This window comes from Carassius carassius, chromosome 12 (genome assembly GCF_963082965.1).
Source record: "Carassius carassius chromosome 12, fCarCar2.1, whole genome shotgun sequence".
Classification (NCBI taxonomy): domain Eukaryota; kingdom Metazoa; phylum Chordata; class Actinopteri; order Cypriniformes; family Cyprinidae; genus Carassius; species Carassius carassius.
The window spans coordinates 2,998,380-3,013,623 of NC_081766.1; the positions used below are offsets into that span (position 1 = coordinate 2,998,380).

The 15,244-nt window shown below is 36.8% G+C and overlaps 1 protein-coding gene across 1 annotated transcript in view; it reads right to left on the reverse strand.

Annotated features, from left to right (window-relative positions):
- Positions 1–244: 244 nt before the first annotated feature.
- Positions 245–15,244, reverse strand: part of LOC132154463 (cyclic AMP-responsive element-binding protein 3-like protein 3-A) — a 30,042-nt gene continuing 15,042 nt past the window's right edge. Inside the window, exons 3-10 of the mRNA XM_059563028.1 lie at positions 14,393–14,675; positions 12,797–12,930; positions 11,534–11,644; positions 9,810–9,916; positions 7,419–7,487; positions 5,561–5,645; positions 2,792–2,888; positions 245–660 (exon numbers count right to left, since the gene is read on the reverse strand). Coding sequence (XP_059419011.1) covers positions 413–660; positions 2,792–2,888; positions 5,561–5,645; positions 7,419–7,487; positions 9,810–9,916; positions 11,534–11,644; positions 12,797–12,930; positions 14,393–14,675 — 1,134 coding nt within the window. The 3' untranslated portion in view covers positions 245–412. The remainder of the gene's footprint in view (positions 661–2,791; positions 2,889–5,560; positions 5,646–7,418; positions 7,488–9,809; positions 9,917–11,533; positions 11,645–12,796; positions 12,931–14,392; positions 14,676–15,244) is intronic.

A 15,244-nucleotide genomic window follows, 5' to 3' on the forward strand; every position in this document is an offset into this window, starting at 1 on the left:
TCCAGTCTGTTATGGATGTATAATCTTTTCAGATAAACCTGCAACTACATGCCAAGTAAAGGCAAAACAAACATTTGCGGGTCAATCAGATGGTCACTTCCTGTCTGTGGACAGTTTTTGAATGAATGCTTGAGAATGAAATAGTCACTAGATTTATCTGGTTAGTTGCATGAAATCTTTGCCTGACACTAAAATAATTAGTTTTTTTGTTTGTTTTTACACGCTATAGGCTGCTGCATTATCATTTGCAGTCTAAAATGGTCTATTATTTAATCTCAATGCCAGGTGAAAGCAAAACAAACAGAGCTTGGTTGCTTTGCATGCCAGTCAGATAGTAACTTCCAGTCTGTGGCCGGAATCAGTTGTGATGCCTTGGTCAAATGGCTGGTATAATGTGTGCCAGTCTGTTACGTCACTTATTGTCTTTCTCATGATGTGTTATCCACCTCAGTGTGGCAGCGTGACCCGTGATGGGGTCACCATGGTGATGCTCGTGGTCTCTGTAGCTGTGGTTGTGATGTAGAGGGTCCATATCGGCGTACTCAGGCCTGAGCTGAAGCTTGCTGTGAGGGGACGATGACACGTCCACATCTCTGTTGACAGAGTAGCCAGGCTGGATGCTGTAGACCTCCATCACTGAGCGCAGTGACCTGGACTGAACTGCAGGAGAGAGGGAAGAGTAAAACAGACCTCAGCCTCGGAACAGTGAGTCACTGATGCATATTCAGTGTGTTCTGTCTCTGGGCTCCGGCACTTTTTAGAGTCAAACATTCACATGCATTGTCATCGGTCAAATATTTCATTTTTATGTACTTAGTATTAAACCCTTGCCAAAGAGCAGTTCTATCGTACATAAAGCATTAAGAAAAGGATCAGTGTGAACCATAAATGACTGGCAGTGTTCTTTTAGTTTTTTTGTTTTTCATCAATTATTCAGCTTTTGGGGTCAGAACAACATGAGGCTGATTAAAATATTTTGTGTGAAAATAAAATTCTTCAGTTGTACTAGGTTCTGGGAACAGCTTTTGGCTGTAATGTGTTCTTGGTTGAATGATAGGTTCTTCAGAGTTTTGGATTCTGGATTTTTAATGTTTTGGATAACGTGGCCCCCCCACTTGAAAGTTTGTGAACCCCTTGCAGAAAATGTCAGAAAAAAAAATGAACAAATAAGAAAGGATCATACTCGATGCATGTTATGTCTTATTAAGTACTGCCATGAGTAATATATTTTACATAAAAAATGTTTACATTTAGTTCACAAAACAAACAAAAAATAGCTTAAATGATTAAAATAATACTCTCTATGGTTACCTGTATTATCCACTACTGGTTTTCTTTTCTTTTTTTGATGATTGTTCATGAGTCCCTAGTTTGTTCTGAACAGTTAAAATGAGAGCTGTTCTTCAGAAAAATCCTTCAAGTCCTGCAGATTCTTCAGTTTTCCAGCATTTTCTGCATATTTGAACCCTTTCCAGCAGTGACTGTATGATTTTGAGATTCATCTTTTCACACTGAGGACAACTGAGGCACTCAAACACAACTATTATTAAAGTTTCAAACATCCTCTGATGCTCCAGGAGTCAACACAATGCATTAAGAGCCAGGGGGTGAAAACTTTTAGCATTTGAAGTACAAAGTAAATTGAACTTGATTTGTTTTCTAGGAAACATGCAAGTATCTTCTGTTGCTTCCGAAGGGCAGTACTAAATGACAAAAAATAATGCATACTCTTAATGCATTGTGTTTACTTCTGGAGCATCAGTGAATGTTTGAAACTTTTTTAATAGTTGTGTTTGAGTGCCTCAATTATTCTCAGTGTGAAAAGATGAATCTCAAAATCATACAGTCACTGCTGGAAAGAGTTCAAATATGCAAAAAAATGCTGGAAAACTGAAGAATCTGCAGGACGTTGAGGATTTGTCTGAAGAACAGTTCTCAGCTTAACTGTTCAGAACAAACAAGGGACTCATGCACAACCATCACAAAACAGAAAGACAGTCGTGGATCTTCAGGTAACAGAACACAGTATTAAGAACCAAGGGTTCCCAAACTCTTGAATGGGGTTGTTTTAATAATTTCAGCTATTTCTTATTTATTTATTTTGTCTTGTGGACTAAATGTAAACATTTTTTTGTAAAATGTATTACTCAGGACAATAGTCAATAAAAAATAACACATTTTGTATGATCTCTCATATTTACTGTAGTTAAATTTACTGACATTTTCACAGATTCTGCAAGGGGTTCACAAACTTTCAAGTGGCACGATAGATAGATAGATAGATAGATAGATAGATAGATAGATAGATAGATAGATAGATAGATAGATAGATAGATAGATAGATAGATAGATAGATAGATAGATAGATAGATAAATAGATAGAGTGAGGAACACGCATGTATAACGTCTGACAGCTGTGACCCCAGTGGTTTCTGAATGCTGTTACTGCTCAGAAAGCACAGAAGCTCCTGACGATGTTCAAATGCGAGCTATAAATTGTCTGTTCATATCAATGCTGCAGCCTCCCATAAGACTTTGACCTGTTAACGAAAACCTGAATATAAACCAGGTTATGCCTTGATGTGGCGCTCTAGTGCTTATGTGTCTATTTTATTAAGATGAAAATCAGCAGCTCATATGTTTATAATGGCATCGCGGGTCAGTATTCGAGATTCACTGTATGACTCAGGTGGTAAACAGAGATGCTTGGTAGTTACATAGCTTTCTGAAATGCATAATATGTCGATTTTGACATAATTTTTAATGTGGCAGGATGTTGATCCTGACTGACCTTTCCCAGCGCTGAAGTCCCCGGGGTCAGCGGCCCTCCTGTGTGAGATGGGCTGGAAGCTCGGGATGAGAATGAGAGAGAAAGAGAGGACCAGCACCTAGGAAAAGATGGAATATTAAACTAGAGGAAGTAAATAAGCAATTCCTGCTATATGGGTCAGCTGATGACCTACATCCTTTAAACGGCATGTTCCAATCAACACTTTCATTATAATCATCATCCTCATTCTCCTTCTCTTTCTGTTACATGCACAGGGAAGATAAGATGCAGAAAAACAAGGATCAGTAATCTTGCAATATCTTTTCTCATATACTTAGAATAATTATTATGCATACCATTCAGAGGTTTGGGGTTGGTGAGATGCTTTTAAAACATCTCGTCTCTATTTATCACCAAGGCTGAATTTGTATGACCAAAACTGCAGTAAAAATATGTGTAAAATTTAAAATAACTGTGTTCTATTTCAATATATTTTAAATGTAATTAATTTCTGTGATGCACAGCTGTATTTTCAGCATCATTCCTTCAGTCTTCAGTGTCACATGATCTTCAGAAATCATTCTAATATTCTGATTTGCTGCTCAGGAAGCATTTCTGATTATTTTATTTTTCAGGATTCAAGAACATTCAGTCTTTCATTTTCCTTTCCTTCCTTCCTTCGTTTCTCCCAGGAATTTTTCTTCCTAACTTTTTTTCTTCCTCTTTTTATTCCCTCCGTTTCAGCACTTTTCTTTCTAAACATGTTTTTGAGATGCTGTAAACCATGACGTCGCTCTTTACACACCAGCATTACTGTAATATCCAGACAGTCCACTTCATTTACTGTATCTTCATGGCATCTGTGTTCATTTTAACTCAAACACCCTCTCGGTGCCTCACTTTTGAAATGATTCATTCGTCTACTCAAGAGAGAGAGATTCAAGCTAGGATTTATAAATAAAGGAGAATGTAACTGTAGCTATGGGGGAAGTCGTGGCCTGGTGGTTAGAGAATCGGACTCACAATCGAAGGGTTGTGGGTTCGAGTCTCGGGCCGGCAGGAATTGTGGGTGGGGGGAGTGCATGTACAGTTCTCTCTCCACCCTCAATACCACGACTGAGGTGCCCTTGAGCAAGGCACCGAACCCCCAACTGCTCCCCGGGCGCCGCAGCATAAATGGCTGCCCACTGCTCCGGGTGTGTGTTCACAGTGTGTGTTCACTGCTCTGTGTGTGTGCACTTCGGATGGGTTAAATGCAGAGCACAAATTCTGAGTATGGGTCACCATACTTGGCCGAATGTCATGTCACTTTATCTACTGACGCATCTCGACAGAGTACCAAATGTCCTGCAGAGCAGAAAGACAGACCACAAAACATTAACAGTGATTTTTGTTCCCTCTGGTATATTTTTCATTCACTTTCAATGCATTTGCATTTTTAATGCTCTTTCAAAAGAGTATGTGAAGAGCAAAACCCAGAGCATTTGGAAGAAATGATCTGAAAAGATATAAAATATTAATTTAAAGGGTTAGTTCACCTGAGAATGAAAATTCGTCGATCTTCTACTTCTTTCCTCTTTCAGAATAATCTAATCAAAGTTATATTGAAATTTTCCTTGTTCATCCAAGCCTTTCAATGGGAGGGGGGGGGGGGGGGGGGTAAGAGGGTGTTTGTTGTCAACAGTTCAGAAGACGAGAAATAAAATGTGAGCATCTGTATTTAAAACGTCTCTCCCATGGCTCCGGGGGGTGAATAAAGGCCCCTGTAGCGAATCCATAAATATCCAGATTTCAAACATTATAAACACTTTTTTTTTCACTTCTGCTGACTGTTGGGAACCGGAAGATGTGCCAAGTGGAAGATGGAAGATGTATGCATTATTATTATGATTTAATTGCAAAGAAACATTTATATAATAAATCCCTATATGATATAATTAAATAAAATGCATTTAATAACTAACTCTTTTAATATATTTTACATAAAAAATAATGCAATAATATACAAAAATTATATAAATATGAATTTAAATATAATTAAGATATTATATATAAATTAAACACAAAGTTTATTTTTAAATACCATTATTGCAGATATAATTATTTAAAATGATATATTTAAATTAAATGTTAATCATATATAATAATATATTGTATTAACATTATTTCTATTTTCAAAATTAATATTAATAATAGTCTTTTTTTTCTTTGTATTAATCTGAATTTATCTTGTTCTATATATAAAACTGAAGAGATAATTTTTTCATTCAATTTAAATGTATTTGTATAGTTCAAACTAAAAATCAATTTTATAAAGCAGTTAATTTCCAGTCATTATGTAAAATGTGTAAATAAATAAATAAATAAAATCAAAATAATAATTTTGGTCAGATTTTCCAGTGACCCTTTTAAACCCTTTCCTGACTTCTTGTTGCAGACTTTATCTTGGTAATCTGTGCAAAGTTTTAAGACATTGTTAAGCTCTCTATGGAAGGTGGCAGTGAGATCGGTAACTGATGTAATCAGCTGTAATAAAGAATAAGAAAGAGTTAATTAACTAATGCTGATGACACCACTGATATCTCTCACTTCTCTGGCCTACATGTCACCGAACATTTACTTTCCTCCTTTTCTACCTCTTCTGCAAATGTTCACTTTGAAGCTTCACTTTGATTGTGTTTCAGTTGTAAAAATGCCTGGAGCGGATTCCTTCAAAGCATAGAGCTTCCTTCCTTCCTTCCTTAATTTATTTCCCTTTATAAGGCTCCTCCTCCTGCGCTGTCATCTTACCAGGATGCAGGTTCCCGTCTGAGCCGGTTTACTGGAGCCATTCATCACGAGGGACTGCAGCCAGCGTAGCTGCTCCATCAGAGACCTGGCAGATAGATGGAGAGAGTGCGTTCCAAGTTAGAGGAAGCGGTAACAGAACTTCCATTTGATGTTAACTTTGGAGTAAAGTGCCGAGTTGTGCTTTAAAAAGAAATCGCTTCATCTAAGGACAAGTATGCAGGGAGTGGAAGGATTTCACAGTACTGCAGAGTGTTTTGAAAATGTCAGCGTGTTAAATAAGTTTTGAAGTCCATCACAACAGATGCTTCTGCTCATCAATATATTCAAATACTCACAATTTGAAGCCAATCCTAAAAGGATCAAACAAGAATCCTTAAATAAGATTCTACTGAAATTCAGAATTAAATTCTGATTGATAAATAAATACACATAGAAACAGAAATTATTCTATTCAATAATAAACTGTAATAATAACTGGCAATCTTTATTATATTGTTAGAAAATACATTTAATTACATTTTAATTTATTTAAAATTATGATTAACTGAGGGTTTCTTTAAAAGGGACTGAACACATTTTCATTGTTGAATACATAGTAAAATCTGATGTATTACTAGTTATTGAACAATGGTTTCATGGAAATATTTAAAGCTACACTATTTATCAGAATGTGGAGGAAGAGTTTTTTTGGTCATTACGTCAGTTGTGCTTCGGCTCCGCTATTCTGCGCGCATGAATCTGATGATTTGAGGCGCATGATTGCATACATATAATATAACTTTGTAAGGCTATTTATAGGCAAATAAACCAATGAATTAACTTATAGAGATAAGCATTGTTACCAACATAAACATTAATTTGTGAATCTAGTCAGTATAGCAAATAATGCTTGACAAATGCATATCTTGATTCGTGTTTTATTACGAGCGTCTTAACATTTTTCAGTTCAAGTTTTAGTTGTGGCTTCAAGCTTCTTCCTCTGCATATATTAGTAGCTGGACCTTCTTTATTTATGGATATGACATTAACACACATGGATGAAAGATGAAAGTACAGTTTCCCGATAAATATGTCCCAACAAATGTTAACTATTAATAATTATTATAGGCTTATCATAGTGATTCATGATAAGGCAAAAACACGGTTTGGGAGATGGTTTTATGATTTATGAAGTTATGAAGAAAAAAAAAAGTTAGTGTAGCTTAGGTAAAAAAGAAAAAGAAACTAAAAGAGCCATAAGCCATGATGTACACCTTACAAAATCAATCAAAATGAAAATATCTTTGCCTTACAATGTGGTTATTATAATGCGTAGCCAATCATGATTTATTGCTCTGTTTTAGGCTTTGTTTTCACTAGAGTTCTCCTTTAAATTTAATAGCTGATTTTATAGATTGTTAAAAGACTATAAAATAACTAGTAAATTATTGAAAGAAGAGACATTTTGTAAATGAATCTCATAATGGAATATAATCTGTGGAGGGTCTGGTTTATAGCGCAGTTAAAAAGCTAGTTTACATCAGCAGGTTATAAACCTATATATTTTATAGCAGTGGATCTCAACTGGTGGGTCACATTGTAACAGTCCATGGTTTGTTTTTTTGATAGGTTTATTTAGTTCATATTCATAAACATTTTTCAAGGGTCGTCCTTGAAAACTGCAGGGGGGGGGGGTGTTCTTTGTGTATTTTTAAGGACATTTTGGTTTCCTTTTGTACAATAAGCAGTTTCAGTACTGTGTTGGGCCACTTGATGTCCAATGTGAATCCAGATCCTGAAGTGAAACTATTTGAGAATCACTGAGTCATAGCTGTGTCAAAGTGGAGCTGGTCTAATGTTGTTGTAAAACGAGACTTACGTGTTGGTCTTCTCCAGCTGGAGGACTTTCCTCTGTAATTCCTGATTCTGAGCGCTGCAGGCAGCCATCCTAAACCAGAGGATATTGCCCAATTATTCACAGTGATAAATCTGACCTACAAACACTGCCACACACCCTCTGTCCGTCACAGCTACTGCTTATGCACACACACACACACACACACACACAAACACTCCCTATATAGTGCATGTGTTGCTGGTAGCATTAATTACAATAATTCAACCCACACCTCTTCCTTAGAGGTGCAGAATTTGTGCAGCAGTGTGCTCTAAATGATTTCTCCAGCCTCTCGGAGGATATTCAGTTCCTTTGATCCTAAGTTAAGATAAGTTCGAGCCTGGACTTTTAATGACTTTCGACCTCAATTTCAACTTTACTGCAAGTTAATTTACAGTTTTTTTCGATTGCTAAACGACAGTGGGCACAACTGAAGTCACATGTGCAAAACTCTAACTACAGTCTGCACAGCAGAAGTTCATGTGGACCAAACTCTAGATCGTTTTTCATTGCTTGAACACAGTTTTCAAAACTCTACACACTTATCCCACGACTTTAACCACAACCTGCACAACACTGTGCATTTACAGCACTTTGTTCAAATGCTAACACACTGCTGTCAAAACTGTGAAGCACACATTCAAAACAGAAGAGTTTTCAAACACTGCTGATTGCAATTTCAGGATTACCCCCTCAATTATTGGTTCGAATTACAGTATGTACTTTTAGTTTCTACCTTTTTTTTCTCATTACTGTAATTCTGTAAATTACTACAGACTATTGAAGCAAAGGATAATTTTCATTTACCTTAAAGAATTATGTTCTAAAAATGTAAATAAATCATGTGAAAGAATGTCAGTCCTTTCTTTGAAGAAAATATGACTTTGTATGAAGTCACTGAAATTGCTCAAACTGTAAAGATTGAAAGTGAGTATTTTCTGTGTTGGTGTTTGATGCTAGTGTGTGTTCTGAGTGACAGTGTGTGTGTTCTCTCAGTGAGGGTTGTGTGTAGTGTTTGGCTGCACTGAGCCTGTTTTGCGCTGTGCGTTAAGAGTTGTGTTGCTTGGAATGAGTTTTGTAGGTAATGTGAACTGTTTAGCAGTTAAAGCATTATACACTACCGCTCAAAAGATTGAATACTTTAATGAAATCTCTTATTCCCACTATAAAGCATTTATTTATGTGTTTATTTGTAATATTGTGAAATCTTACTACAATTTTAAAGAACTGCTTTCTATTTTAATATATTTTAAAATGTTATTTATTTCTGTGATGCACAGCTGTATTTTCAGCATCATTCCTTCAGTCTTCAGTGTCACATGATCTTCAGAAATCATTCTAATATGCTTATTTACTGCTCAAGAAAATTTTCTGATTATTATATTATTATAATTATATATAAACAGTTATTTGAAAATGAAGTTCATAAGAACAGCAGAGATAAAAATACAAATGTCTTTCCTGTCACTGTTGATCAATATAATGTATCCTCTCTGAGTAAAAACAGTAACACTTATACAAAAACAACTTACTAACGCTCCACTTTTGAACGACTGTGTATTTAGATCTGTTCTCCCATTCTACTGTATATTTTTAGTGTGACATTAGTAAGCTGCTAGAACTCCGTGTGCCATTGACCTGGTCTCTAATCTGAGCTGCTGTTAACCTGCGATTTCTGAGGCTGGTGACTCGGATGAACTTATCCTCCGCAGCAGAGGTGACTCTTGGTCTTCCTTTCCTGGGGTGGTCCGCATGTGAGCCAGTTTCTTTGTAGTGCTTGATGGTTTTTGTGACTGCACTTGGGGACACTTTCAAAGTTTTCCCAATTTTTCGGACTGACTGACCTTCATTTCTCAAGTAATGATGGCCACTCGTTTTGCTGTACTTAGCTGCTTTTTTCTTGCCATAATACAAATTCTAACAGTCTATTCAGTAGGACTATCAGCTGTGTATCCACCTGACTTCTGCACAACACAACTGATGGTCCCAACCCCATTTATAAGGCAAGAAATCACACTTATTAAACCTGACAGGGCACACCTGTGAAGTGAAGACCATTTCAGGTGACTACCTCTTGAAGCTCATCAAGAGAATGCCAAGAGTGTGCAAAGCAGTAATCAGAGCAAAAGGTGGCTACTTTGAAGAACCTACAATATGACATATTTTCAGTTGTTTCACACTTTTTTTTGTTATGAATATAATTCCACATGTGTTAATTCATAGTTTTGATGCCTTCAGTGTGAATCTACAATTTTCATAGTCATGAAAATAAAGAAAACTCTTTGAATGAGACGGTGTGTCCAAACTTTTGGTCTGTACTGTATATGTATGTATGAACGTATGCATGTGAACACAGTTTATGACTATATTCACCTTCCCTCCAGTCCATCTACATAGTCCTTCTTTTTCTTGCGGCTCTCCTGTGCCGACTGCTTGTTCCGGATCTTCCTCCGAATCTTCTTCAACATCTTTTCTTCGTACTAAGAAAATGAGAAAATGGGCCAGACAAAATGTTAAAATGAATTAATCTAGAAATGAGATGCACAGGAGTCTGTATTACAAGCAATTAATTTGAAACCAATTTTATTATAGGTCTGAAACCGCTGGCGACACGTGAGTCAAATAAAATCAGCTTAATCTTGTCATTATCCATTGTTCTAGCACACAAAGGGAGAAACCTCTGCAGATGAAAGGAACTAGGTGTTATTTTGATGAGAGGTGGCTTTCATCACTGACTTATTCATCTCAGCCTCTATAAAAGCCTCTTTTCTTCCTACTGATCTCTGATCAGACTTGCAGCAGTAAACGTGGAGGAATGACACGTGTAGGACATGGAAAGGTTGTTACTGTGATGATCAAGAGATGATGTGAAGAGAGCTCACATGATGTTATGATGTCATAACCACTTTTGTGAGAGATGTGTACCAAAGACTTTAGGTATTCATGTATGGTGCACTTTTATCACTACAAATGGGAAAAAGTGCAGTGTGAAATATAACGGAATAATTCAATTCTTCTAAATTAAAAGAGACAATCTTTGTCATTGCATCAAAAGCATCAGTGAATCTTGTTAAGTAAAAAGTTGCATGTTTGTATAAAACAAAACCATAATCATTAATGCAACTTAAAACCATAACTTTGGCCAAAATACGAGTCCAGTCCATAATAACGCTTCCTCCAGTGAAAGGTCCATCCCCTTTTGTCTCTCATATCAAAATCCACCCACATATTTATTTATAACTGTTTTAAACTGTTTTCACTTGAATGCGGTGTTTGATCTGTGCAGATTTCTCTCCTGATTCAGACGAGATGGCTTCTTTTCAATAAATAAAACAATATTATGGATAAAGTAATAAATAGTAAAGTAAAAAATGTCAGCGCTTCACAAGACATGAATTGTGGATTATTGTGATGTTTTTATCAGCTGTTTGGACTCTCATTCTGATGGCACCCATTCACTGCAGATAATCCATTGGTGAGCAAGTGATGTTATGCTACATTTATCCAAATCTGTTCTGATAAAGAAACTAACTATTGGATGGCCTAAGGGTGAGTAACTTATCTGCATATTTTCATTTCTGGGTGAACTATTCTGTCAACACTATTTGAAGAGTTCAGATGCAAAAGCCTCTTAGTGCCATCTTAAATTTTTATCTAAAATTAGGATTTTTATCAGCCTCCTATATTTATGTTCAGTTATTTCACTTTAATAGCCTGGAAAAGGACCTGCACATTGCCATTAAAGTAAAATGACTCAACCTAAGAATAGGAGCTTGATAAAAATCTGGATTTTAGATGAAAATTTCAGATGGCACTTAGAGGCTTTTGCATCTGAACTCTTCATTTGTTTATGTCAGATTTTTTTTTTTTTTGATTGAAATGTGTTATTTGTTAATTGTCCCCATTGAAATACATTGGATGCCCAAAATGGTTGCAAATATAGCTACAGTACCAAATGAACAGACTTTCATTGAATGGAACAGGAGGTTGAGGTTTTGGCTGGTTAGCTTATTACTGCAGAGTTTCAGATAGAGGGTGTGGTTTTGGAGAGATGGGTGTGGTCTAATTCAGATAGAACCTATGTGTGTTCAAAATACCTTGTTAAGAGGAAGTTGGCTGGGAAGACTGACTCCTTCCTTGGCTAAAAGTTTCTTCTCATCTTCATTAAGAATCAGTTCTTGCTGGGATTGCTGGGTGGAGGGTTTAGACTAGACAGAAACACACATTTTGTTTCATGATCTTTCAAATTTGTATTGCAAATTTTGCAAGCATCTGTGAATATTATTAGTTGGGATGAAGCTGCAAAGTGCCACACAAGGACACGCCACTTAGTCTCAGGTATCGATGCATTACATTGCATAATGACAACAACTAACTTCAGACTCAGGGATTCAAGAATGTGCTACATCAATACATCTACTCACTTATTTGTTTTTGTTTTTTTCAGCGTACATCACAACATATAAAGCAATGACTCAATGGAGCAACAAGCCAAAAACAGCATCCGTGGGTGTATTATAGTGTTGTGAAATGCAGTAACAGCTCTCGGGAATGCCCGGGAATGTTTACAGGTCAGAGTCATTACCAGTGATGCATTAATGCTGATAACATGCACAGTCTGCTTGCTTTCAGAATTGAATGTTGAGACTTACATCAGTCCATTGGGGTGCACCTTGTGCTTTCATTTATTTATTTATTTTTTTTTTAGTTTTGAGTGTCCTTGAGTCTTTAAGCTAAAAGCTTTTTAAAATGCTCCTGAGACACCTGCATTCTGATGCACTCCATTTCATTCATTCTAGATCAACTGAATACATGTTATGTAAATGCCACCTAAGAGTGCATGTCAGGTCAACCTGAGCCAGTTAACTTACAGGGCTTCCTTAAGATTAGATTGATTAGCTGGTCATTTAGGGAACCAACTAGTTGTTTTTGGTAAAAAAAAAAAAAAAAATTGGTTTTCACATTTCTACCACACAAATATTGGGTAAAAACACTCGATTTGCACGTTTGAAATTTTTTTTTTTTTTCATGTTGTTATGAGAACGCTTATGCTCACCAAGGCTCCATTTATTTAAACAAATTTCAGTATATCCTACACTATGTATAACCTTAAAACGTTGTCTGGGATTTGGAACACAGCTATATGTTTTTCTCTTTCTTCCTGAGTTCCTCCACATGTCCTGTTTTCCAGTGTCTGACAGCTCCACGGTTTTCTATCTCTCTCTTCCTCTCCTCATGCCGGTTGTCATTAGCATCTTTGTGTATGTCACACTAGCTGTATGTTTCACATTGAATGTCACGGCAGGACAGTTGATTCACATACACTGCATGGTGTGTGTTTATGTTCTCTCAGTACTCACCACTTCTCCGTTGTTGGAAAGCAGCAGGTCTTTTACGGTGAGCTGGTAAATGGTGGCTGGTTGAGTTCTCTGCACTGCTGACGTGCACTGAGAGTCTGTCAGACCGTCGGAGAACAGACTGGCCTCCCAATCTTCTGCAGACACACACACATACAGAATGCATTCACATCACACTGTGTCTGAAGACCAGACAACAGACAACAGAGATTTTTTCAGTTTCTTAGTGTTTGTTAGTACACTACTGTGTGGTAGATAGTGTTCTGGAGGTTTCTAGGGTGTTGCTAAGGTGATTCTTAGAACATTTATATGTGGTTGCTACTGTACTTGGATCACTGAATTACCATTTGGTTTGCCATGTCTGCGATTTTCCTTCAACAAACATTATTTTAATATGCCTCCCATCCAATAATCGCAAAGAGCTTTGTGCTTTGTTACAGCTGATAAGAAACAAAGTGTCAGCTTTCAAATCCTGTACATTTTATTTTCACAAAATTCTAACAATTATTTGCCATTTAAATGTGACGTGACAGATTGCTGAAGCAGTGAGTTAATTCCACATAAATAGAAGTTATAGCACAGAATACACAGTGCCCTCCACTAATATTAGCCCACTTGGTAAATAAGACCAAAGGAGGCTGTGAAAATAAATGTTTATCTTTTTGATCTTTCATTCAAAAAACTCACAAATTTTCACTTTTATTTGAAGTAAAACAACTGAAAGTAGGGGTAAACATTATGAAATAAATGGTGTTGTGTTTTTTTTGTTGTTGTTGTTTTTTTCTCTCAAACGCATATTGGCCACAATTATTGGCAACCCTAGAAATTATTATGAGTAAAATATCTCTGAAGTATATTCCCATTCCCATTCAGTTGAGCTTCACAAAATAGAAAGTGGCAGTAAGAAAATAGCTAAAGAATAGTTCCAATGTACTAAAGATGTAACAAATCTGCCTGGAAGAGGAGCTGTGTCTATATCATCCTACTGCATGGTGAGGAGATGAGTTTGAGGACCACAGCTGGAGAACTGCAGAGATTAGTTGAGTTTGGGGTCAGAAAGCCTAAAAATAAAATTAAACAGCCCCTACATCACCACATGATGTACTTGAGGGTTTCAAGAAAAAACCTCCTCGCTAATCCAAAAACAAACTCCAGCATATACAGTTGTCAAATACGACTGGAGCTTCAAACGGGACTGGCTTCTATGGTCAGATGAATGGGAAAATTAGATTTTAGACTTCTCCCGCTTCCAGAATTAAAAAGTTTATTCAGTTTGACTCTGTTTAGGAGAGTCATTCTTCATAACATTTACCCAGGCTTTGAACTCTGAAAGCTTCGAAAGTCTACTGCGTGGCTGAGATCAATGAAATGTTCATATGTTTACCTGTCCTGCAGCTGTACTATTACAGAATATTAGTAAGGCCTGCAGAGGGTAGTACACAATATGAACCAGAGCAGTAAAACAAAAACAAAATCTCTGATGCAGCATAAATTCTTCATTATTAGATTATAGATTAAAAAAAAAAATTCAGTTCAAATTTTAAGTTAACAAAGTGGGTTTTTATGGTTTTAGTAACTGTTTGAAGAGTGAAATCTCACCCAGATCAATGGAGATATCAGGCTCTGTGTTTGCGACAGGTGCGTCCTGCTGCTGAAGATGTTGAGGAAGAAGATGAGGATGCTGAGGGAGGAAGATGGAGTTGAAAAGCGGGTTGGTGGACGGCGGCGGGCTGTCCAGGTGGTCAGACGGGGTGTCATCACTGATTCCACTGTCAGAGGGTGAGGGGACCCACAGAGGAGAGCAGGGCTGTGACACACCATCTGATGCTTGCAACAGGGAGTCCAAGAAGTTATCAACAACACCTTCACCATGACACAGAATCTGCAGGAACACAAAGGAGTCACACAAAACTGTAACGTATCTAAATCATATATGTAATAAATACACCCACCACTCACACACAACCATGATTCACAAACAACAACACACACATGACAGCACTGCAGATGATTCATTGTATGCATTGCCTTTTGTGTCTCTGAAGTACATTTTCTCATGTAAAATTTAACAGGCTCGTAAGAAAACCTTGAATTGCTCCTTTTCAACAGTTTTCAACATGCCTGTCTGCAGTATTGCTTTGCACACTTGTTAGTATTTGCTAACAGCAGCTTTAACAAATTAACCCAACCAACTATGACATGCATCCAATTTCCCTGATGTTACACCACATTTCAAGGGAAATCAAACTGTGAAAGCACTCCTGATGCAATTAGAATGATTTCTGAAGGATCATGTGACACTGAGGACTGGAGTAATGATGCTGAAAATTAAGCTTTGCAACATTGAAAACTGTAATTTTACATTGTAATATTTCATAATTCTGCTTTTACTATATTTTGTTCAAGTAAATGCAGACTTGGGGAGTGTTTATATCTGGATGGTGCCTATGA